Raw genomic sequence first — 25554 nt, 5'->3', positions numbered from 1 at the left:
CCATTGCTATTCACCACACAAGCACGTAGGGCATGTCAGACATGCTCCATGGAGACATACCAGGGGTGAATTTTTGAGTTTTGGTTTTTGTCCTATTCTGCAATGTCTAAGGCCATAGAGGAAGAATGCTAACTGTTTTCTGAAAGCATTATGAAAATTACCTCCTAGATTGCTTTACTTTTTTCTGATGAGAGGGCAGCTTTGGGCTGTGTGACGCATTTATGCTACTTTTTACTTCATATCAGCTGTGTTTATAGGTCACTGATAAGTCAGTGGTGAGGCTGCATGTTTGGAACTAGATATCTTAAATGAACATACCCTCTGAAACTCACAAGAAATCATGTTTAAAGTAAATCTTTAATTTTACAGCTCTGAATTCACATATTGCTAATTGTAATATTCATATAATTTAGTCCCTCTTAAGGCCTACCAGGCCCACCATGCTCCCTGGTTTAACTTACTATTATCAGTCTGGGTTGATCACAAGATTCAGACTTTAACCATGACAAAGTGCCCAAAACAAGAGCATTATGTCATTCCTTTGTTGGAAAAAGTTTGGGTCTTTTGTTGGTGTGCCTACACAACCAGATGGAAACGAATAATTTGGAAATTGACGTCAGAGGTGGGATTGCCTAGACCGGTGGGTTTCGTGTGTGTTCGGCTCTTTCCTCGGGTGTTTCCGGGCGGTGGGTTAAATCCCCGCCCCGCTTCATTCCTGCGTTGTTTGGGGACAGTAGGAAGATGGCGGCGGCCCCGCTGTACTGTGTCTGCCGGCAGCCCTACGATGTGAGCCGGTTTATGATCGAATGCGACATCTGTAAAGACTGGTTCCACGGCAGGTATGTAGATTATATTCTCCTTTAGGGACGTAGTCCATCTGACGGGACAAACACTCAACGTTTATTTAAGAAAGGCGACGGTTCCTTAGCGGTGTTGACTGCTAGCTAACTTAGCTTGCTAACGAGCTAGCGGTGGGCGACGGGGGTTTTAAAGCGTCTATTGACACGACTTAACGAAAGAAAGTGGCTTTTCATTTTCTGAGATAGTCTTGAATTTATTTCACTGTGCGGTCAATACGTTAAATGTGTGACTCGGACCCGATCTTTGTAACTATGTTGACAATTATTGACTTAAATAGAGCCTCGGGGCAAGTAGTTTTTACCTAGAAATATGCGGATCTATCCAGGATTGTCGAGCTGTGTCAGTCAATCTCAGTGATTAAAAGCTTGGCTGAATCAAGATCTGCAAAGACTGCATTTTGGTCACTTTCCTATAGAGACTTCGGAGTGAAGACGCATTTTGGTCTAACTTTGATTTGACGGATTAACAGCCACTTTAGCACTCGTAGTATACCAGTGTGTGCTACAAGCTGAAAGTATGGCTGATAACATTAGGCTATTCAAGGTAAAGGCAAGCAGCCAACCTGGACAGTTGTTCATTAAACTTGTTAGCGTTACATTTCACCAGGAAATGTCAATTGTTTGGCCACCATATACGAGCTATTTTGGGAACAGGTCTGGTTATATCCTAATTTAAAAGAGTTCACGTATTTCAAGTTGTTCATATAGTTATAGCTTTTTGTATTTTGTCGTGTTTTTTCGTGGTTATATTATTGGAAAGTGAGTGGGAGGGAACAAGGAGCTTGTTATGGTCGGTCATTTGATTGACAGCTTGAGAAATTTAAATCCCCCTTTCAAGCAGAAGAGGCACATGGCAGGAGACCCCTAGTGGCGGACAGGGGAATTATTTAAAGGTACCAGGCACATGTCCCTGGAAAGCTCAGGGCTTTTTGTGTCCCATTTTCTAGTTTGGTAATTATGTGTCCTCATGACCTGTTTACAAGTGGACTGGTGGTGCTGTAGATTCTTTTTGATTCATGGTGTATGTGTGGGTAGTGGCTGCCAATATAACAGTTGGAATTTTTTGGTTGTGTAATGTAGGGATGGGCAACCATGTGTCATGTAGGGCCAATAGTCTGCAGGTTTTCATTCCAGCCAAAGACTACAGCAGGAGATTACACTGATTAGCATACCATCAACCAGAAAGGAGAAACTAATCAGCGAAATCACCTTAGGTTGGAACGAAAACCTACATCCACTCGGCCCTTCATGGCACCTGGCTGCCTATTCCTGGTGTAATGCAACCTTACTGTGTGTGTGTGTGTGTGTGTGTGTGTGTACATGTGTACACATCAATTGAAATGTCTCTTGTAAGTCATACTTGCTCTACTTGACACCCAATAGCTGCAGTGACCACCCCAGGCATGTGTTCAAGACTGCAGTATATAGGGTCATTCCGTGTCAAATCAATCAAATTCCAGAAAGTTCGCCGGCTCGAACTTTTGATTTTGATAATTTTTCTACTGGTGGAAGATATACATAAATGATGAAGAAAGCCCAAATATTAAAGCTCGCTGATCATTATTTACTGAGTTTCGCCCAATTTTGTAGAGTGAGGGTCAAAGCGATAACTTTCGCCTATGATTTGGAGCAAGTTTAGGGGTCTAAAAGCGACACTGAGAAAGGTATCAGCTCCACTATTTTTCTTTTACAGAGAGACTTGGAGGTAAACTACAAGATTCTGGCAGTTTCAGCACTTGACTTTGTGATGTGTGCCTATGTGTGCCTATGGCAGTAGCTGCCTAGTTGTTAAAGAGACTATCCTTCATGTAGAGCACCCGGGTTCAAGCCCCATGTCAGACACCATGAAGCCTGGCTGGCTGCTGAAGTGCTTTTGAGCAAGACAGTGAACCTTCCTGCTGTTCTGTAGCTCACCCTGTGCTCTGATCCTGGGAAGGGGGAAAGCGAATACAGAATTTCCCTTTGGGGATCAATAAAATAGGCCATCACATTATTATTATCAAATTATATGTTGCATGACCAGCCTAGATAACCAACGAGATCTGAGTTCATGTTATTGTCACCTCCATCAATGTGCACCCAATAAGTCCAAGGTAGTGCTGAACGATTTTGAAAAAATATCTAATTGCGATTATTTTGACTGATATTGCAATTGCGATATGATTTGCGATATTAGAGGGAATGATAATTTTTACATCATTATTCTCATTTTCATTGAAAAACATTTTAAAATGATTATGGTGTGATTTTTGCGGGGATCTGTACCAAACAAAGACGTTTTCTTAAGTCTGTAGAATATGATGTGTAGGCCAGGACATCTCTGCAGCACGACAGTATTTAATTTAAAATGGTATTTTGAGACACATTTCGCCTCTAACAAATATTGCGCCTCCTGCGATTTGAAAATTGCAGTAGGCCATATTGCGATTTCAATAAAATTTCGATTCATTGTTCAGTCCTAGTCCAAGGCCATAGGCTGTCTTACACGTGTGTTTCTCATGACCCTTTCTTTGATCCTTTGAGTCAGCCTGTGTGGGCGCATCTCCACGGCAACTGTTTATGAATACAATAAGCCGTTTTGCTCGTGTTGAAATGACGGAAGCCATTGCGTAACCACATTAACCGGGCTGCCAAAAACTTGGCGCCCAGAATTTGTGGCGTATCTGAGCCAAGAAAGACTGGCTGTGTGTCTTGTGCCAGAAAGAATAGGAACAAATGTTGGAGCTTCCCCCATTGATGACTAATAAGCAAACACACACATACACACCACCGCAGAGCTCCAAAAACAGCCTCATTTCCAGCCTCTTTCCCACGAGGCTGGCCAGAAGGAAAGGGATATTCTCTGGCTGTGGATGATGGCTCGCCGATGGAGTGGAAAGTGGAGGAACTGAACCTCCTGCTGCCTGTTTGTCAGCATTGCTCAGCTGCCATGTGTGTTTCTGTTTGTGTGAGGGACTTTGTCTCGCTGCCTCAGTTCTTGGAGAATGTCCCTGTTTTCCATCACCTGTCTCTATCAACATCTCGCTACACAATACAGCCTGCCACTATAATGGGATGAGGACCCAGGCATGGTAATCAGAATGCTGTGTGCTTTATCAGTTTGGGACAAGTGACCAGTAAAGGAACTGGGAAGCAGAATGTGGCTGTATTTGTTAGATAAGGGGTTCTCAAATGTTTAATGTCACAGACCCCGACATGGATAAGATTTTGTTCCAGGGACCCCATATGGGAAGATTTGTTGTTGTTGGCTTAGTATTGAATGGTAGTGGTGCATGGGGAGGTAATGATGGTGAGAGTGAACTATGATCAGAATTGTAATTGTTATACATTCTGTAATTGTCATAATTTGTAGTGAATTCAATTATAGTGAAATTGGGAGCCACCTAAAACCGTCTCAAGGACCCCTGTGGGCCCCCAGATCCCACTATTCCAGCCCCAGGTTTAGATTACAAATCTTAGTGCGAAGGCCGTTGTTTACCATAGAGAGCCTCAGCTTTAGAAGACCTGCCTCTGTAAAAGGGCATGTTATCTTTAAAAAGAGAAACTAGTAATTTGTGTCATCACTGTGGATGTCAGTGAACTGGAGATCGTCAGCGGGTCAATTCAGATCACAGACTTTACCTCGGTCTAGGTGTCAGGCACTCAGCCCAGCTTGTGTCTGGTTTAGGCATGGGCTGTGGGGGTGTTGATAGACCAGTGGGTAGATGGGACAGAGGGAATGGGGGAATGATTGATGGGCGCTCCACCAAGCCAAGTTCAATGCATGATCCGTCAATGTCGTACAGAGGGAGAGCGCTCTAAAGAGAGATGGATAGCCTCTACAGAGTGTCTTTTTAGTGTTTACACCAAGTAGATGGATGGATGAGCGGAAGGATTCTGCTTTTTGCCGTTTTCATTCATGAAGGAGACATTTTAGATTATCTGTTTAGCTGACTGATAGGTTAATGAGCCAAAGTAAAGAGCTGCTTCATAGCTCCTGTTAAAAGCTGTGTTTACATTCATTAGCAAGTCTGTCTCTAGGGCCCTGGGAAACTGCATTAGTTTTAGTTTGATCAATGTTGATTAGGTGGTCAACAGCATCATGTATTGATTGGCAGTCAGTTTGAGTTAAGGTATGTGGATATATAGCAGCTCTGCTAATAATGATTCAAAACTTGGTCCAGATTTGGCTTGATTGAAGAACAAAACTACCACTCCATTTATATAATTTTACTCTATTTGGGGAATAGGTTTGGAACTCAAAGAGGGATTCAATAAACGACTGCTAAGGCAGGATAAAACATAATTTGGATAGTTCAGTGTTGCTGCCATAGGAAACTCACAACTGTTTACTTCTGAGTCCATGCTATGTTAAGAAAAAAATCATGTATTTCATTATGATTCAATCATAATGCATGCTGAGTGTAATGCATCGACACGCCAGCTAGTCTTTAGGTCAGTTGGGAGTGGATTTGTTGACTGATGTATTTCAGTAGAAAGACAGAAGACCGATGACTTTGTAGGTTTTACAGGGGCCTTTAGTGTCTTGAGACGAGCATGTTGAAGACATGTGAAGGCAGAGCCCCAGTGCTAGGTACCTCAAGGCACCGCAACCTGCACCAAAAACAATTAAGTTGTTAAAACTCCCTGGGGCTCTCTCACACCCCATAAACAACAAAGTGATCCTCTTTTGTTGTTTTCCAGCTGACTACAGAGGCCCCGGCCTCCCTCAAGCTGTGGCCACTGCAGGGATGTTGTCGCTGTTATGGTCAGCTAACCAAGATGATTTAACCAGTAAGGCCAAAATGACAGATCCTTATCCATCTGTCAGGGCTCAGTGGCTCGAACTGCTGTCCGCTGAGTCCAGCACTGTTTATGTAAGCATTCGCTGAGTGCATTAGGAAAAGGGCTTGAGGGAGTCAGGTGCCCCTCTGGGGTAGATAAAGATAGCCAGGTGTGTTTAACTGCCCCCATCTCCTCTCTATCTCTACCACCCATCCATTAGGGATCTGCCAGCTCCCTAATGTAGGCGTGTCGGCGCCCCATGCAGTGCGGTTATTTAGAGCTTAAAATAATGGCGATGCCCGCCTCCAGCCATTGTGTTTCCTCACTGATCATTGAGGACAATGAACCCCTCACAGTGCATGGACTAATGAATAAGCCCTCTCAGTAACACAGGAAGGAGGCCCTTGATGAGAGGAAGTGGAGGGAGAGGGGCTGTTGATGGCAGGGGTTTAGCAAGTAGACAGATCTCCTCTCATTCAGGAGGGGATGTTTGGCTTGGTGATCTCTGCGGTGCTGTCACAGTCTCTGTGAAGCAATGACGCTCCACTCTGAATTAGGCATGGTTTTGTTCTTATCTTTATGGGACATACTGACTGTGCTCTTATATCACAATTTGTTGTATTTTCACAATAACGTTTGTTATTGTCCTACAACAGATTATAGCAGTATCCTATCTAGTGTTTGATTTGCTGTGTTCAGTTGTCTCCAATCTGAACATCCCAATCATTGCTTTCCAAGGCTGTGAGACTCAAGTAGATACAAGAATCTGTTTGCACACTCACCAGCTTTGCGATGATGCAATACATCATCATGCCTGCGCAAGGCAGGAAATACTTAGCCCTCTCTCCTTTTCAGCTGAGTTTCCTCCCTCCCTCGCATACAGTATCTTCAGACCCGACTGTTTCACGAGCTTTGGGCGCCTAGTTAAGCAGTTAATCATTGGCGCAGGTGACGCTGTAAGCTGAGTCAGGCCAGTGTATGTGGCACAGTGCCCTGATTTCCCACTGTGGCATTACATAAGGAAAGTAGGAAGGAAGAGGAGGACAACGAGGCCACCTCAACTCTTTGGCTTGCATCAGCTGAGCGCACACAGCTCTCGCACGTCTCAACAAACCCGCCGGCAGCGAGCTGTGACTCATGCTTTCCCCCAGCGAATAGCCGCACGGCCCAGCCAAGATTCCAGATACATGAGATAGGCTTAATACCACAGCCAGCACTGTACAGTATTGTTGTTGGTTATTCCCCTGCTCACGTGCAGGGGCAGGACTGCTATTTTTTAGCTATTCTGCTGTTTTGTTTTGTTTTTTAAACTGTCATTGACATTTGACATTGTGATCTTACAAAAAAGAAAAATAGCCTAGTTATGATGTAAATGGGCCCCCTTAATGGCAAAACAAAGTATGCCACATTTGTTACTATACAAGTACAACTCATTGTAAGTTGCTCTGGATAAGGCCGGCAGCTAAAGGTCTAAAATTAAGAAGTGTTAACAGTTTTATACTTGCCTACGTTAAGAAGGATACCTTTGGAAACTATGTAGCCTAAATGTTTTCCTGCTGTGCAACCAATAATAGCACCTGGTTGTATGTAGTAAGTTAGGGAGAGGGAACTACTGTTGACATCCTGTTAGTACAGCGATGCTAAGGGGGCCAGCAGTCGCTGGAGCTCACCACTTCCTGATTAGTTAATGGCCCCCGGCTTTGTTTCCTTTACAGTTTCCTGCAATTCCTCTTAGATCAAAGCTGATAGTGGGCCGTGGTCAGCTCCGTCCCTCCTGCAGGCTGTCCTCTTTGAAAACAGAGGTTGTATCAGCGACTGAAACCTGATGTGTATGCCCCGTGCCTCTATGCTAGGTGTCGCCTTGGAGCTAACCCCTGGAGCCTGAAGGAAGGAGTTGATGATGGTTTGATGAGGACAAGTGCCCTAAGTCACATTCAAACCATGGTGCTTGTATGTTTTGTATTGGATATGCAGGATAGTGTAATTAATGTGTCATTACAAGTTCCTAAGACCATTAGAATGGTATTAGGGTTTATTGCGATTTTCTTAACTAGCCTAACTGAAAACATGTAAGTTGCATAATTAAATTGGCCTCAGTCATGTGAGAAGTCAGAACAGTGTTGTTAATTGTTGTCTGGTGAGTTGGTTAGATGAAGATTTGTTGAAGTGATCTGAATTGTCCATGGTTGTTATTATAATGTTGATTCAATGTAATTTTTATCTGATCACACCAGGATTAAGTGACAAGTCTGGAGGCACAAAGCATGATTGATTGCTAAATCAGGTTTTCCAAACCACATATGGAAATTGTTGGGCACTGTGATCATAACTCTACATAGTCTGGACACAGTCCTAGCAGTATGCATATAAGCAATGTAAAGAGGTAGAGAGGAAGAGTGGGGGGAAAAGTATTAGGGACAGGCATTTAAGTAAATACAGCCACAGGCATTTTCAGGTCAAGTGGGGACAACAGCACTATGATTTTATAAAATCCAATCTTCATGATCAGATCTCAAAAATCAAATTGAACTGACAAGCATAACTGTAGCCTGTGGTGCAGAGGTTATGCACAAAGGATCCTGTCTTTGTTCACTTAAGCTTTAAAAAGTGCTAGCTGAACAGTGCACATGCAAACATGCAGCCTGCATTTTTTCTAGCTCTAAACAGCCATTTGTATCCATTCAGGCAGAATGGCAACTCTCAGTGGCTGGTCAACCCATGCTGCTCTGGAATGGGGCTCTGGTATGCAACAGTGGAATGTGTGCATCTGTGTGTGTGTGTGTGTGTTTGTGGGTGGGTGTGTGTGTGTTGCTGCCTGTGGTTTGGCTGTTGCAGGGCAGTCGGGGGTAGCGGTATGAGTGATGCTGACACTGTTGTAGATCCGTGGGAGAAAAATGCAAGGCTGTGTGACAAGGCGTGCTCTTTGTAACTAGCAAACAGTAGATGCCCAACCCAGGTTTTGCCTGCAGCAACATGGCCAGCCTTGCTAGAGTCCTTGCATTGTTGTTGTGCAAAGGCTATGAAATGCACTGCAGGCCACAGCTGAGGGAATGTTCCTAGAACCTGCTCTTTTCTCAAATGTCAATGATGCTGTAGTTTTAGAACATTTGTTGAAAAAAGGAGTTGGGGCAAAAGTCATCCTCCACACACAAACTGTACTCTGCTATTTCTCACAGTTTGCTTATCTCAAACCTGTACGTCACTCCTGACATCTCCTCCCATAACACACACAGGGTTTGTTTGGGTGCGACTTTAGCTTGGGTGTGATATATCTGTCGAGGCCAGACAAAGACCTAGTGTGAAAGGACTTGAGGGTCACCTCAGGTTCCTCAACACTGTAAATCATGGACCATTCTGGTGCTCTTTTTCCTGATGTGTCCACCTGAAATGCACTCTTGTTGCTTGATAGTATTTTGTAGGGAATTCAAGATTTTAAGAAGCTTGTCCTGTCACTACCTATTTTCACAACATCCAAAAAGATTTCATCAGATTGCCTTCCATAAGCCTTAGTAGTAGGAGCAAATAAAAATGTTGTTTGAAAGGACTTGCGTGTGATTTTTGGTGAAATTCTTAAGATCTTCAATCACTTTCACTAGTATTGCAAACAAGAGGCTAGAAACAATTTCTTCAAAACAAAACCGCTGGCATGAAAATGAGCTAAGAGAGAGTTTAGCTAGTGATCATTTAGGATAGACTTCCAAACATCCTGAACCTTGTTTGAACATGTTCCAGGAAGTGTAACCCCCTGTCCTAATTCTGTGTCTCCTGTCCATTTCCAGCTGTGTGCAGGTAGAGGAGCATCATGCAGTGGATATTGACGTTTACCACTGTCCCAACTGTGATGTTGTACATGGACCCTCCCTGAGTGAGTAACTCAGTGTCATGCTTCCTCTTCTCTCTCTCTCTCTCTCTCTCTCTCTCTCTCTCTCTCTGTTTGTCTCTCGTCCTCACTCGCAGTCCTAATGTATTCCATCCATCAAACACTATCCTCTGTCTCTCGCTCTTTACATATCTGCATCACCTTCTCCATTCATTATTTCCCCTCTCACCCCCCTCTGTATGGTATGACTAGCCACAGGGGAACAAGGCCACTCTCCACAGCAGTACTCTAGTCTGATTTTTAGGGGGGTGGGGGGTGGGTTAACCCCTGAGAGCCCCGGGGGCAGACATTAACAGGCTAATTGAATGGTGTTGTAAGCCCTCCACTTGATTGGACCTGCACCCCTACTCCAGCCCTTAGCACAGGGGTTGAGTGGTGAATTAATATCCTTATGAAGACTGGTGGTAATATACATTATTACCGCAACTTGGGGAGAACAAGCTTCATAGGGGCGACAACGCAAGGAAATCAGAATGAAATAACCCTATAAAACTTTGATATCATCACGTCAATCGCTGGAGCTAATGGTGTGGTGTTTGTTGCAGTGAAAAAGCGCAACAACTGGCATAGACACGACTACACCGAGCCAGATGATGGAACCAAGCCAGTGCAGGCTGGCACCCCAATGTTTATCAAGGAGCTCCAGAACAGGACCTTCGCCAGGTAGATATCAAGTGGGACACATGCACACACACACACAACCACCTACCCAACAATTACCCTACCTGTCAACCCAACCACCAAGGGTAATGCCTCTTTGATACCAGTCAAGGTATGCCCTCATTCATACCTGAATAGAGGTTTCCTCTTAGGTCATGAACTGCTATTCCTCAACAGTCTGCTCACCCCAAAAAATTATCTCGACAACAGCCCGCCATATTAAAATTTTACCTTTTGTGAACTGTACAAGACATCCTGACGTTCATAACATGGCAATAGATCTTATTCACTGAACTTGCTGTACTGTTTCTTTCAGTGGGGAGGAGATTATGATGCAGATGAAGGGTGAGCAGGTGACACCTAGGTACCTGGAGAGGCATGGTTTCAGCTATCCCATAGCTGTCACCGAGATGGAAGGCCTGGGTCTCAAACTACCACCACCTACCTTCTCAGTCAAAGATGTGGAGCAGTATGTAGGTAAGGACACTAAAGAATAATCAATAGGTGTGATGGGGCAGCGTCAAGCAGTTGCCATCAGAAGAATCAAATTCATAATAATGCATAGTCTGAACTTTGAGAAGGGTATGGGCTATTTGTTTGGAATATACAGTACTTGGAATATACAGTAGCCACATTCTGCTCAGTGGGTAATGAAACCACCCACCACCAGCCAGCAAAGTGTCCATCATCGAGCAGGCGCCATCTGTGTGTCAATATGAACAGGTTGCCAGGTTCATGGGGTTTTAACCCACTTATCAGGCATCAGGCGATGGCTGAATGAGTTCTAAATGAGTGACGGCTAAGCTTTCACTGCCCTCTCTATGACCACTAGGCTTCCTTATTGAAAGGGCCTGGTACTTCCCGGCTCCTATTACAAGCCCATTACCAAGCCCACCGGTGTTTTTATCATTAAGTTCAGATTACAGACTCCCTCTCTCACTTTATCTTTCTCTCCCATGCCCTATTGAGCATTAAGCCAAGGCACAGGTGTTGTGACCAGGGACTGAGTCTAGGGTTACATTTCTTACAGTTGGGAGACAATGGGACAACAGGAGTGGACGCTGATGTCTCCTGTGTCTCACTAGCATCCAAGCCCAGCCCACTTCAGCACACAGCCACCCTCAGTCGCCTCACCAGGAGCAACCCGCCTGCCTAGCTACTGTCTGAAGCTTGGCTGTCCGAATTTTAGGCACAGTGCTAGAGAGTCGATTAATATGCAGTGGTAGTTTTATGATGAGATTTACTATAACTACTTAATGCTTTAAGATACAGAGTTCATATTAATACTACCCATGTGCTATGTGAAGACAAGAGTGTTGACAGAAATATTTGCTTGTTAATGCATTAATTAGCTTAATTAATTACCTTGTTAGCATAACTTGTAATGTTTAATATATCATGGTGATTGTGGTGGGACATTAGGCAGCTCAAGTAGAGCTGCAACGATTAATCGATTAATCGATTAGTTGTCAACTATTAAATTAATCGTCAACTATTTTGATAATCGATTAATCGGTTTGAGTAATTTTTTAAGAAAAATAAGTCAAAATTCTCTGATTCCAGCTTCTTAAATGTGAATATTTTCTGGTTTCTTTACTCCTCTATGACAGTAAACTGAATATCTTTGGGTTGTGGACAAAACAAGACATTTGAGGACGTCATCTTGGGCTTTGGGAAACACTGATCGACATTTTTCACGATTTCTGACATTTTATAGACCAAACAACTAATCGATTAATGGAGAGAATAATCGACAGATTAATCGACAATGAAAATAATCGTAAGTTGCAGCCCTAAGCTCAAGTGCCTCTTGTTGAACTGTAGTTCAGCAGAGCCATGGAGTATGGACATTATAAAGGCTCTTACTCATGCGGCTTTCTGCTGTGGGAGTTGGATGCTGGTGCTTTGGTCTGTCGTCGTGTGGTTTGCAGGCGGCTTTGTCCCTCACTGTGTGACTGACTGCCCTTACTCCAGCTGTTCTCTGTCATCAGACGCTGGCCAGCTGGGCCCATAGAGGTGTGTGTGTGTGTGTGTGTGTGTGTGTGAGAGAGAGAGAGAGAGCAAGGGGGTAATAAAAAAGGTGTGTGGGAGGGGTGTGGGGAAAACACAACAGCCAGCTGTCTTGCTACACACACTGCACACCGGCCCCACTTCCGGCCCCTTGTGTCAGGCTCGCTTCAGCCCTGCCAGACGAGTGTGATTTGTAGCCTCCCAACTGTTGGGTGGTGTTCAGGTCTTTCATTTTGACTCCTTCCTTCTCTTTCTTTTTTGCACGCCTTTTCTCTCTCTCACACATAAACACACCACACGTAGCCTACACCCTCTCTCACATCTATAGGCATATTTTTTCTCTCGGCCTCTCGCTCAGGCAGACATACGCATTAAAAGCAGCGACCCTATCACCTCCACCCACTTCCCCTCCTCAGGGACTGGTGGTCTGGACAGATTGACAGATTGTCTAGCTTGCCTCTGTGCAGCCCCTCCCCACGCTGCCATATTGGTGCCAGTTTCCCTGAGGGCTTGTTCTAAAGACACATGGAGTTGCCAGCAGGCCTCTGACCCCAGCGATCCCCACACCCACTCTGCAGCCAATTAAAGTTGAAGATGTTTTTTTTTTATACAGTCACTATTCAATCCTTGTTTGTTGTCAGGCAGTGCCAAATATGAAATGGTGACTACGAGACTGCTGCTTCTCATATTATGGGGACTGAGCAGTAGGATGTTATGATGTCTCATTGCTCATCTCCAATCCAGGTGGCGACAAAATCATCGATGTGATAGACGTGGCGCGGCAGGCGGACAGCAAGATGAAGCTCAGCGAGTTTATCAAGTATTTCTCCAAGCCCCATCGACCCAAGGTCCTCAACCTCATCAGCCTGGAGTTCTCTGACACTAAGTAAGCTATGCTATGGTCTTTATCGGCCTGTTGGCCAGAGGAATAGCCAACCATGTAGATGGCATTACTTACAAACACTAGCTGTCAGAGCCGGTCATGTCAAAATTCTGAAAATGCGTATAGAAGTCAACATGAGCTTTATGGTAACTGTATCCATGGTTACTTTCTGTAGCAATCTTGGCTGTCTCACAAAGTACCAAGTAGGAGTAGAGTGTAATGTTGTTTTTACAAAACCCTTGTGAATTATGAAATGTATTGAAATTCCCATGTACATGCATTCTACTGTAAAACCAAAAGTGCAGTGGTTTAGTGAAATGCAAGCTTAGTTACTTCCAGCAAATGGAATATATTTTCCCATCTCCTCATTGAGGGTCATATGAGTCCACTATATGTGCAAGACTTACAGCCAATAGGGTCATCTTTATCTGACTATATGATAGCAGCATTGATAACTGTGTTGAACCCAATCCCTCCTTTCTCTTTCTTTCCTTCTTTGCCTTTGCTCCACCTCCAGGATGTCAGAGCTGGTGGTGGTTCCTGACGTGGCGCAGAAGATGTCCTGGGTGGAGAACTACTGGCCAGATGACTCCTTCTTCCCCAAGCCCTTTGTCCAGAAGTACTGCCTGATGGGGGTCAAGGACAGCTACACTGATTTCCACATAGATTTTGGAGGCACCTCTGTCTGGTACCATGTTCTCTGGGTAAGTGTGTGTGTGTTAATGTGTTTTGAAATTAGCTAAATGTGTTTGGAAGCTAGTGAATCAGGATAGGGTTAGATCACAAGTCCCACAAAAACAGTGCAGTAGAACTGCATTGTTTTTTGTACCAGGCCCTCCTTACCATTCGTCAAGCTCACTGATTTTTAATTAAGTGTGTTTGTACATTCAGAGATATTTAGGGCAATCACAGCTGATTGGCTAGCGCTTGCTGAAAGGTCACCTCGCTTCTCGCATCACATCTCTTCATCAGGCAGCTCCAGGGGCAGCACTGCTGTACCCATGGTGATCATCTTGCGCTCCCACTGTCCCAAGCTAGAGATGACAATCAGAATGGGGGTGGTGGTGAATGGGTGGGTCTGGGTGTTTACATACAGTAACGTTACTACAGTTGCTCAGAGACTCAAACATTAACGTTAGAGAGGACCGCTCACCCAAACTCCTCCTCTTCTGCCCTGCAGGGTGAGAAGATCTTCTACTTGATCAAGCCCACTCCGACCAACCTTGCACTATATGAGGCATGGAGCTCCTCGCCCAATCAGAGTGAGGTGTTCTTTGGGGACAAAGTGGAGAAGTGTTACAAGTGTGTTGTGCCCCAAGGAACCACCCTGCTCATCCCTACAGGTCTGTGTTTATGCATCTGTAAGATTCTCTGTGCGCTTGTAGGCTATATGTTTGCATGTGACACTGTTACTTTTTATAGCCATTGTCCCCAAAGGACCTCTACCACTGGCTTCTAACAGTCTTGGATGATCGCCCACTTTGTGGTTCCCAAGCAAAAATTACACGCGCACACAGTTGATTCCTGGCTGGCTGTACTGCAGCAGCTCAGCTGACCGGTTGTCTAGAAGCCTGTAGTCTTGTTTGTCTTTTCACAGAAAGACTCCAGTCCATACACACACAAACACACACACACACACACACTGAAAAGTAAAAATAAAATCATGCTTCCCATGGCTCCTGCCAGGAAAATACAGACTTCTTGAAAGACCTCTCTCATTGCCAAGGGAAAATAACAGAGAGAATTTCTTGCTGAGCAACAACCTAAACAGTGTTTAATGATCATAATTTCAATGGAAAAATGAGAGGTCTTATGTAATATGATGAAAGTAGCAATGTGGCTGTTGCTCACAACTTTCACTTTTTGCTAGATCTCCTGCATGTGACTTCAAGTTCTTACATTCCTTTGCAGGGATATAGCTACTTTAGTGTAGTGGTGAATTGGAGATTATGGTGAGATGGGAAAAATATGTTTATCTCAATATGTTTGTTATGAATAGAATATGACTTTCATTCACTTAAGTGATGGTTAAACCATCGCTAATGTCAGTTATTACGGGGATCCATCCATCACTCTCCCAATGGATTTGTAAAGCCCACAGTGCTCAGTCGCTCTCCCCCTGCACCCAGTCAGTTCAGCCTGTCAACTGTTGGATGTCCTCAATCAGCCTTCCAGCCGGGCTTTCTCCAGAGGCTGAAGCAGGGTTGTAAAAGAAAGCTTTGGGTAGAGAGGGTGTGGAGAGGTGGGATTTAAAAGAGGTCAGAGAGCACACTAGGCCAGTCAACCACGGCATTATCAGGCCTGTCTATCAGGCTTCTCCCAACCCCCCAGACTCTGTTTTCTCTCACTTTGGGCCGTATAAAGAGCACTGTTTATCTGAGAGGGCACACATCATTGTAATAGCTCTTAAGTCAGACAGCCTTATCTCTCGTTAGGTCTGACTGTAGGAGGATAAGAAGTGTATGTGGGTACGTGCATATGTGGGTGTGAGTGTTAGGTGCATGCATGCATGTTCAGCGTATGGGTGAGGTATTTCTGCTGTAAATATCTACATATTTTCATGCATATATCTCTCTCTCTAACCCACACACTCACACATATAGTTCACAATCATCACATCAATCAGTGGGTCAGTGGTTTAAACCTGTGTGCTGTGGTGCCCCCTACAGGATGGATCCATGCCGTTCTCACCTCTCAGGATTGCATGGCGTTCGGAGGGAACTTCCTCCACAACCTCAATATTGGCATGCAGCTCAGGTAAAAAGCTCAGACAACTAGAGAATGGTTTGATTGTGTACATTTTTATTTCATTTATAAACTAAATTCCTGCTGTCTTTTTTCTTTCTTTCTTTATACCTCAACTATATTGTATCCCGTTGTCTATGTGTCGGTTCCCAGGTGTTATGAAATGGAGCGTCGTCTGAAAACCCCTGACCTCTTCAAGTTCCCGTACTTTGAGGCCATCTGCTGGTATGTGGCCAAGAATCTCCTGGAAACCCTAAAAGGTGAGAGTCAAATGTTTAGTTTATGTATTTGCACAGTGATAAAACACAGAAGTAATAAAACACAATGATAAACACAGAAAGAAGAGAGTAATTGGGGGTGGTAGCCTAGGAGTTAAAGGCGCAAGCTTGACACCAGAAGTTAGCTGGTTTGCATCTCAGACCAGCTGGAAAAATAAAGGGAATGTGTGTGAATGTGAAGCAGGGTGTTGTTGAAGAAGAGCATGTGTGCTCAGTCAGTGTTCTCTGAATAAACAAAGGTACAAAAACAATTGTACAGGTGAAATATTGGACTTATAAATGTATCAGTGTAACCTAGTGATTAGAGAGACCATCCTATAGTTGTAAGGTCCCAGGTTTAATCTCCCACAACAGCCATGCTAATGTCCTTGAGCAAGACACGTAACCCCTGCTTGTGTGAATGGCAGGTATTCAGGCAATGGCTGTCAGAAAGTTCCCACTGCACACTAACTACTAACTATGCAATGGTAATACACAAACTAGTTGACGAGTTTGTTGATCGCAAAACTTGTCTCAATGCAGAATCCCACAACGTGTGTTTTCAAGTGCTTCTGATTTGGATCGTATAGATTTCAGTGCTCTCAGCTAGTATGCACAATATGCCTAATATACAAGATCGTCAGCTGTATGAACGTTCAGACATAGCCAGTGATTGTCTTTCTCTGATTTTTATCTGGTATAACCCTTGTATTAACCTCCTACTTTTTTTTTTTCCTCTCTCAGAGCTACGAGAGGACAACTGTCCGCCCCCAACCTACCTAGTAGAGGGAGTCAAGGCTTTAATCAGTGCACTGAAGACCTGGTTGAAAAGAGAGGTGAGGGGCCAGCCACAGTGTCCTGGGCGCAGGTCTAGGGCACCTGACTTGAATATCTATCTATCCAAATGGTTTTCTCCATAGCTGAGCTCCAGTAGTGGACGTCACCACTGTTGGCTCCTTATCCTCTGGTTGCACGTCAGTGGCCAACAACACACTTCTCTCTGTTCTAACTCTCTTGTCTCAATGTGGCCTGTTGTGGCTTTGCAGGTGACTGAGCCCACCAGTGAGGTACCGGACCATATCAGGCCCAACCATCTCATTAAAGAGCTGACCAAGGAAATCCGCTACCTGGAGGTAAGGAAGGACAAGGAGGAAGGACTTGAAGAGAGGACTAGACCTTTGAACTTAACGCAGGTGCTGAAGGCAGCTCTGACAAGTATTGTGGTCCTGGTACTGATTTAGCAGTTAAATAGAGTTGAGATGCTTCAGTCCTTTTATTTATGGGTGCTATCAAATTTCATCAAGGTGTATCTGAGGTCAAGGTGTAATCTGATATTTAAGAGCATTTGGGTCCTTTGTGTGGCCAATTTTATAGAACTCTGCCCCTCGATTGCAGAGGTTTTATGATATTGGTTGTTGTATTTTTGTTTACGCAGTGGTTTGTGAGGAGTCGGCATTTTCTCCTGCTGGTGCCAACATTTTCTACTGATTCAGGCTGCATGCTGTTGTTGTCTGATCAAAAACCCACTCCATTTTTCTTGCCCAGAATACTGGACAGAATTGTCCAGTTATAGGCTCCCTTGAATCACTTACGGAGGCCCATGGGGGCAGTAATCACATTCAACTCAATGGATCAAATGTGAACAGGGTGAACATTTTAAATTTCACAGGCATTTTATGAACTTGGAAGGGCTTTTTGTCCTGAGGCCCATTAATTTCTGACCCTGGTAGACACTTTCTTTTGACTGGGTGTTATGTTTTCTGTGTCTATCTATAGGAGGAGCCAGGCAGCGGTTGCAAGCCAGTGAAATCTCAGGGAAGTGGGTGTGGAGTAGGATCTGGATCTGGATCAAATGGATGCCCCGCCACCCGCTCCACACTGGAGAGGTTGTGCCAGGCCCGGCGGGCGAGGAGAGCTGCCAGGCGGTTGAGGGAGCAGCAGCAGCGACAGGACCCCAAGGTGCCCTCCAACTTGGACATCTTGGAGCAGCACACCAGGGAGGTGCTGAGGAGGCTGGAGGTGGGACCGCTGGACGAGGTGAGCACCAAGGAGCAAATGGCAAACAATAGCAGAATATCTGAAATGTCTTCTCATACCAATTAGGATTTACTTGTTTGTGAAATGACTGTGGGATTTCAAACCTGGTGTAGTGTTTGTTACAAAATGACATTAATACATGCCACTGTCCAGTATAGTGTAAGGGCATTTTTACACTGTACAGCTTTTCATAAACTGCCAGCAGATTTTTTACATCAATGGGGAGTGGCCGGTTTTAGAAAAGTGCTGCGCCTGGCTTCTTTTTAGGCAGAGTGGAGTGCTTTCTAAAGGAGGAAGAGACAGAATTACACGCTTCATAGGCAGCTGACAGTTAAAGACGACAATAACCAGAGTGAAAATGGAGAAAGTAGCAGTAGAAAAGTTGGTAGGAGTTGTTACTCCTGATTATTTGCTGATAGTGGCACCTGCTACAGCTCGTCATTATGGAAACAAAGTGCTTGTCGGACAACCTGCTTTTCATTATTGGCATACTTTTTTCTACAAAAAAGGAACGTAGTGTAAACACACCCTAAGTGTATATGTGTGGACTAAAAGATTGAATATGCGCTGCCTGTACTGACTGTTCATGGCCTGTACCACCCAGGACCCAGCGTTCTGTGCCAAGGTTCATGGGAAGCTCAACAAGGTGTCAACCGCATCGGCGGCTGCTGCTGCAGAGTGTCTAGACGACAACCACCTACGGCTAATGCTGGTCAACGGCAGGATCATCCGGTGAGAGCTCACTTCTCTTTTGTCAACATGCCTACATTTGTGCCTCCCATTAATTAAGGCTGCAGTGTTCATTTCCCAGTAACCCAGCATTTGGGGAAAATTTGTTGAATCTATTTGCATAATAATAAAATATAAAAGTGTAGTGGTTAACTGATTTTAAAAAAAAAAAAAAAAAAACCCTGCTGATTTAAATTTAAAAAAAAAGACGAAAAGAAGAAATTAATTTAGCAACATGATTGTTACTAGTCTACAGTCGAGATCCTCTATATGTTATGGAGAACTGACGGTGAGTAGTGCGGAATGTTATTCAGTATTCACCCGTGTATATTTGTGTGTGTGCAGAGATGTGAGGCGGCCAGGCACGGGGAGCAGTCCGGTGAAGACGGAAGTTGAAAGGTCATCGGTTGGCCAAGGCCCACCAAAGAGTTGTGTGGATATGAAGTCGGAGAGAACGCAGGCCGGCCAGGAGCAGCACAGCACAGTAGAGAAGGCCACACTCCTCAGTAAGTCACCAATGGCAGGGATCATGGAAGCCATAATATGTGACCTGCTCTATCATTTCCAGTCACATTGATCCCTCAAAGCATTTTGAGTTTAATACACTGTTGGAAAGAGGAGAATTTAAGCTTTCTGGTGATATCAAAATTATCTTTGTACTCCAAAGATTGAGTGAGATGCACCTCTTGATGTCTTGACTGTTTCCAAACTATGTTTTTGAGAAAAAGGGCCTCAAAGTTTAAAGTCAATTAAGTGTCAAAAAGTAGTCTGATATTATATCAGTCCATTGCGCGATATTTAATAATATCAATTAAATTCAATCTCTCTCTCTCTCTCTCTCTCTCTCTCTCTCTCTCTCTCTCTCACTCACTCACTCACTCACTCACTCACTCACTCACACACACACACACACACACACACACACACACACACACACACCTTGGTAAGGGGAGAGAGGGACGGGGAGAAGTGTTGCCAGGTTCGTAGCGACAAAACCCTCCCAGTGTCAATTAAACCCAACCCATAAACAGTCAAATGATCAATGAAACTAGTCCAAAATAACAAACCAATAACAAAACTCCAAAATACAACCCTGGCAAACTTTATAAACAGCGTTTTAAGTCCTACAGCATTTAGAACATTTCCAAGTACATTGAAAACCGCAAACCTGGCAACATGAGGAATGCGAGCTTTGTTGACAAACTAGCGTTAAGCTAGTAGTTCTGCTTGTCACCCTACCTTTACGAGCTTCAAAACTACATTTACCGGTTGAATTTCACAATAATTTTTACACAGAAAGAAAGCCAAGGCTTTATTTTATTAAAATGTGTTGAAACCCCAAAACAGCCAAAAATCGATCTTTTCTCATAAAATCACGTTTATCCACAAATGCGCCGTTGCGACTTCCGACTGAAAACGATAGAACGCGTCACATATATTGCGGAAATTGTGGCCACGTGCATTCATACACAGACTCAGATTGTCCAATATGGCATTAGACCTGCGGCATGGCATGGTTTCAAAATAGTCCAGTGCAGGCCCAGTGCAGACAGGCTGGGGGCTTTCATCAGTAAGTGGATTCATTGTCAACACCTTTAGCTGATGGTTTTCTTCCTGTGTTCCCCAGGGGGTCTGGAGAGGGTGAAGACTGAACTCAGGGAAGAAGCCTCAGGACACTCCAGTGTGTCAGACGTGGAGTCAGACAGTGACTCTCAGACAGAGGTAACTCACTCATGACCTCACACCGGCTTTAGTTTATATATGCATTATCAACACATAGGGGGGAAAATCCAATGCATGTGACAACTACATTGCAACACAATGCCTCTGCACCATAATGCTGCAGTGATAACAGATTTTCTCAGATGAATTTCCATTGGAGAGCCACAGATTGAATGCATTATGTATGATGCCAGCATCAGAAATATGACATGCATAATGTACTGTAATGACACACAAACATTTTTCTGCTATTGAGCTTTGTGTTGACATTTCATGTTATGATACTAAGGCATCCTTCTTTCTAACTTTCAACCCTTTGTGAATGTAGCACAAAGCGTCATCGTCGTCGTGCTCTTCAGAGGAGGATTCAGAGAGTTCCCAGGAAGAGGAGGAAGAGGAGGAAGATGAGGAGGAGGAGGGGGGCTTGTCTCGGCAGAAAGGCTCAGGGCACACCATAGAGCTGGACCAGTCTGGCCAGAAACTCAGGCACAAACACAAACCACTCAAACGGTGAGGAACACTTGCGAAGATGTTGAAAAGGCTCCTGTTAAGACATCACTTAGCAGTATGACTACATGCTAAACAAGTTCCAGAGCTCATAAAAGATTATGCAAATACATGTTATTTGAACCAAAAAATGGATATTAGTTTTATGTTACAGAAGTAAGTTTTGCTTTTTTCTGACATAATGCCATCGGCTCAAGTTATGGAATCATCAAGTCGATCAGGAGCACAGTGGCACCATTCATTCATTGAGTATACAAGCTGTGCGCTGAGTGGCAGTAAATGAGCGTGTCCTTTCTGTGCTTCCTGCAGAGAACGTCCTACCTCACCCAGCACAGAAGAGGCCATTCAGGGGATGCTGTCTATGGCTGGCCTGCTGTGCCCCTCCAAGCCAGAGAAGGGAGCCTCCTCCCAGGAGCCCTGGTGGTCCAGCCCCGGCCAGCGCTCGCCGTCGGAGCAGATGGAGCCGGCACAGCACCAGCGCCGCCTCCAGGGGGACAAGAGCCCCATGGACAGCCAGGGCAACAGCAGCAGCGAGGCCTGGGACAATCAGGGGGTCCCCAGCCCTCTCAGCCGATGCCACGCCACCAGCCCAGAGACAGACTACCAGTACTGTGACCCCTCCATGTCTCCCCCGCTGCACCCCTCCAAGAGGCACGCCCCCAACCCCCCACCTATCAGCAATCAGGCCACAAAAGGTTTGGAGATCAATATTTTCTTCACTCTTATCCAGTGTTTAAATGTATAAACAAGAGGCACTTGAGCTACCTGTAGTCGTACCATAACAACCATGATTTATTAAACATAACCAGCTATGCTAATGAGGTCATTAATTAAGCAAATTGGTACATTCATTAGCAAATATTTCTGTCAACATACTTGCCTTGTATTAATATGTACAGTAGTTTCAAGAAAATCAGTTAATAATTAATATCCAAATTTATGCAGCAAGATGCTCCAAATTGAAATCAAATTGGATCATCATCTCTATAGAGGGAACCTGTGGTGTAAGTTTGAAGTTTCTATACACAGATGGCACCATGATGACATAATGCCCATGTACCATGGTGGCAGGACATAATAAAACTAGAAAAAATGGGGGTTATATAAACATCTGCAACTGACAATTTCAATACTAGAACATGTTGGGTAGAAAGTCTGGGGAAAAGCAGGGAAGACAGCATTATTAGGCTGTGCAACATAACTTACTGCAACAGAGAAAAGAATGAATACAGAATTTATACAATATGGAAAAGTCAAAATCTTAAATATATGCAGTATGAAATGGGAATAGTGTGTAAATATAGGCAATATATAACACTGAGAAGAATATGGGCATGAATAAAATGTGAATTTCCAGCAAATACACAAGATGTGCAAAATGTGAGTTGTATTTGCATTAACAAGACTGAAGAGGCCATACATATGTACAGACAATGTCTAGGCTTGTAGACATGTGTTGTAAAAACCATACACTTGTTGCTTAATTCTAATGCTGTTGTCTGCTGATTTATCACAGCCATTGATATGGGCTCTCTTTTGTATTTTTCAGGCAAGCGGCCCAAAAAAGGGATGGCCACTGCCAAGCAGAGACTGGGGAAGATCCTGAAGCTCAACAGACACAGTCGGGTCTTTGTGTAGCACTCCAAAACATCACAGGCAAATGTGTGTGGGGGGGGGGGGTCCTAAATGGGCACAGCCCCTATTCGGGAAACATCTGTACATTTGTTCCCAGACACTTTTGTGCTGTAGAAAGGAAAAGAAAAAAAACACTGCCTGGAGACGACCCTAACTGAAAGACTCTTGACACGCAAAACACACTCACTGTGCATGCTTAGGAGACAGGGTATTGGATTCACAATAAGCGAGTGCACGGCTTCACTACAAGCACACTAAAAACAAACAAAACAAAAGGGAGCTAGAAGCAGCGACGAAGACGAGCATGTTACGGACTTTTCTGCTGCAGGGAAACGTGGACTAAAAGCTCCTGTGGGCATTCAAACGGTTAAGGAGATGTAGCAAGTGTACCAGATGACAATTATGCTTGCTTCGCCAGGGAGACAGCCAGACATCTACTGCTTTGGATGCCAAAACATCTGCATCACATTTACTAATACTTCCTCTCTCCATTTAAAGCATTTTTTTCCCTTCCCTCCCACTTCCTCCATGGCTATCTGCTACAAACTGAATAGGATGGAGCGGCAGGTGAAATGGAGTCTGAGAGGTTGGTTTCCTGGAGTTTGAGACGCTGGTATTGAAGCAGCTGGCTCTCCGAATGGTGTCTGTATTTCTAGTCGGGGCCTCCTTTGGCCCCGGTGGGGAAAAACTTGAGGTGCTAAGGAGGAGGAGATGAACTGAAATTTCAAAATGGTGCTTATCGTTTGTACTTTTCTCCACTCATGCTTCCCCCTTCCACCACCGCCCCTCCCCACCCATCCCACTCCCCCAACTCCCTTTATCTCAATCACACCAGCAATAATGACTTTGTGGAGAGAGGAAAGAGTGAGAGAGGCAGCACTTTGGTGCATCCTTCCCTCATTCTTTGTTTTTTTACCAAGTAGGAATTATTCATTTTGTGGGAAAAGCCCACTCTCGCCAGTGCTAAATAATTGCATTATGATCTTCTGTGTTCCTACGCATTACTAAGTTGCACAACTGAGTGCATAAACAAATACTCTCATATCTGCACTATATTATTATGGAATTAAAGAGGGGGCTCTCTTGCTGACAAGCTCTGGCTGAAGGGAAGCTGACCCCCAAAGTGCTGCCTCTCAGTGAAATTTGTTTAGAATAGGAATATGAGAGTCGTTCACTTGGTCTAAAAAAAAAAAATGATGGTGAGAAACGACTCGCATGATATCCTGCTTAATTTATTTCTCGTTTTATCTGTGATGTTGATTTCTTTTTTTTTTAATGTTATTTTTTATGGATTCTGAATGATGTATTTATTAATTGAAAGAGATGAATAATGATTTTATTATATTTTGACCCTAAACCTCGGCTATTCTGAGGACGTTCCTTTATAGGGGTTTCTCTTTTTTATCTTTAACACATACTTATTGTAAATGTGGACGTTTTAGACTTCATGTGATCATCATCTATTGTGTAGCAATTTGCCTACAGATCTTTTCTTACCTTCTATTCTGTCATAACTCTTTACCCCCCCCCCCCCCCCAGCCCCAGTTAAGTAGATCCTGTGTTGCTTCTCGTCTGTTCCGGTTCCCTCTTCTCCCTGTAGCCAGAGGTTTTGGGCTACGTGCGAATAGAGAGTAGGTTAGGTTGTGCATTTTGAATTCTGAGAAATGTCAACTTCCATATCTACACCTGAGCTCTTTCAACTAGTGCCACTTTTCATTTAGCAAAAAAAAAAAAAGTATTCTGAGCCACTGTGGTCAATCCAAAGTAGTCATTGTAATCAGAAGAGATGAACGTTTGAGGAACTTCAATGGGATGAGTGAGTATTTTTTTAAATGATTCCGGTGAGGCAGTGCTGATGTGAAGTGTGTGTTTTGCTCGGGGTGCGCAGTTCTTCACTCTCAGGGAATGATGCCACGGACATAACCTTCGATTAACCACCAGCCACATCATGGACGCAGACAGGATGTTCTTCCCAGTAGACTCACTCAAAACTTATTGATATCATGTGTTGGAGTTGCTGAGGGTTTTCTTCTTTCCTTTTTTTTGATTGGTCAAGAAATTATTTTGTGGTTGTGGTCTTCAAGTCGATCAGTCCATAGGATAAGCTGTGCTTAACTTTGACCTGTCATTGTACATTTAGGCTAACTCTTGTATCAACTTTTGTTCAAATGAATTTGGTGTCGTCCCCCACCACTCGACACATTTCTAATTGTTCAGCTCAGTGTTATCCTTTAACACCCTAGTTGAGGTGATGCTAAAAGAGGTATTTCACCCAATGACACCCAAGCTAGCTGTTGCCAAGTAGCTTTAAGACCACTCTTTGAACAGTGTCAGACTTCTAAAGCTTTGCTCAGGTTGACTTGTAGTGCACATGACCTGCGAGTGACTGTGTGATCTATCACTCAGCCCTAATGAGGTATTTCACATGATCCTGACACAAAGAACCCACTTACAAAACAAGTGTTAATCACATTGCCAGACTGATTTCCTCCTTTACTTACACTACACTTTAACCTTTCAACTCTTTGCATGTCAAGTCATTGAAATCACGAGAGCTGGCCCGCAGGCAGGGTTTGTTTTAAGCTGTAGTATTCATCGTACACGATCTGTTCCCTTTTGCTTTTATATGCAGATCTCTTGGCATTTGTGTTATGTGCGTTGATTCTTGCAATGGTTTGTTTTTCAGATTTAGATGGCTTATGATTTAAAGTATACAAACACTGGCTAACTGTGACACTGTTAATGCATTGCATTTTGTTTCTGCATTTCAAAAATTGCCTGTAAATAAAACTAATGAAATAATCTACTTGTCTTTTCTGTGGAGCCCAATCTAACTGCTGACTAATTTAGCCCCATAATAGCCCT

At 44.0% G+C, this 25554-nt stretch overlaps 1 protein-coding gene across 3 annotated transcripts; it reads left to right on the top strand.

Moving 5' to 3' along the window:
- Positions 1–734: 734 nt before the first annotated feature.
- kdm7aa (lysine (K)-specific demethylase 7Aa) lies at positions 735–25465 on the top strand. Of its 3 annotated transcripts, XM_071527064.1 has the most exons (19): positions 735–839; positions 9404–9489; positions 10050–10167; positions 10481–10641; positions 12919–13060; positions 13575–13761; positions 14238–14400; positions 15727–15814; positions 15956–16062; positions 16804–16895; positions 17106–17192; positions 17605–17706; positions 17836–18096; positions 18701–18828; positions 19171–19331; positions 20453–20547; positions 20876–21057; positions 21364–21749; positions 22604–25465. In XM_071527064.1, the coding sequence occupies exons 1-19, from the start codon at positions 742–744 to the stop codon at positions 22690–22692; spliced, it is 2733 nt and encodes a 910-aa protein (XP_071383165.1). In that variant the 5' UTR covers positions 735–741; the 3' UTR covers positions 22693–25465. The 3 variants fall into 3 exon arrangements, with proteins under 3 accessions (XP_071383165.1, XP_071383166.1, XP_071383168.1); XM_071527065.1 differs by lacking the exon at positions 17605–17706; XM_071527067.1 differs by lacking the exons at positions 735–839; positions 9404–9489; positions 10050–10167; positions 10481–10641 and adding an exon at positions 11821–11944.
- Positions 25466–25554: the final 89 nt, after the last annotated feature.

This window comes from Centroberyx affinis, unplaced genomic scaffold (genome assembly GCF_046629955.1).
Source record: "Centroberyx affinis isolate AG114_WGS23_722 - 3 ecotype Tasmania unplaced genomic scaffold, CSIRO-AGI_Caff_v1 ptg001486l_1, whole genome shotgun sequence".
Lineage (NCBI taxonomy): Eukaryota > Metazoa > Chordata > Actinopteri > Beryciformes > Berycidae > Centroberyx > Centroberyx affinis.
The sequence above is the reverse complement of the archived record's forward strand: the minus strand, read 5'-3'. Positions and strand labels throughout refer to the sequence as shown.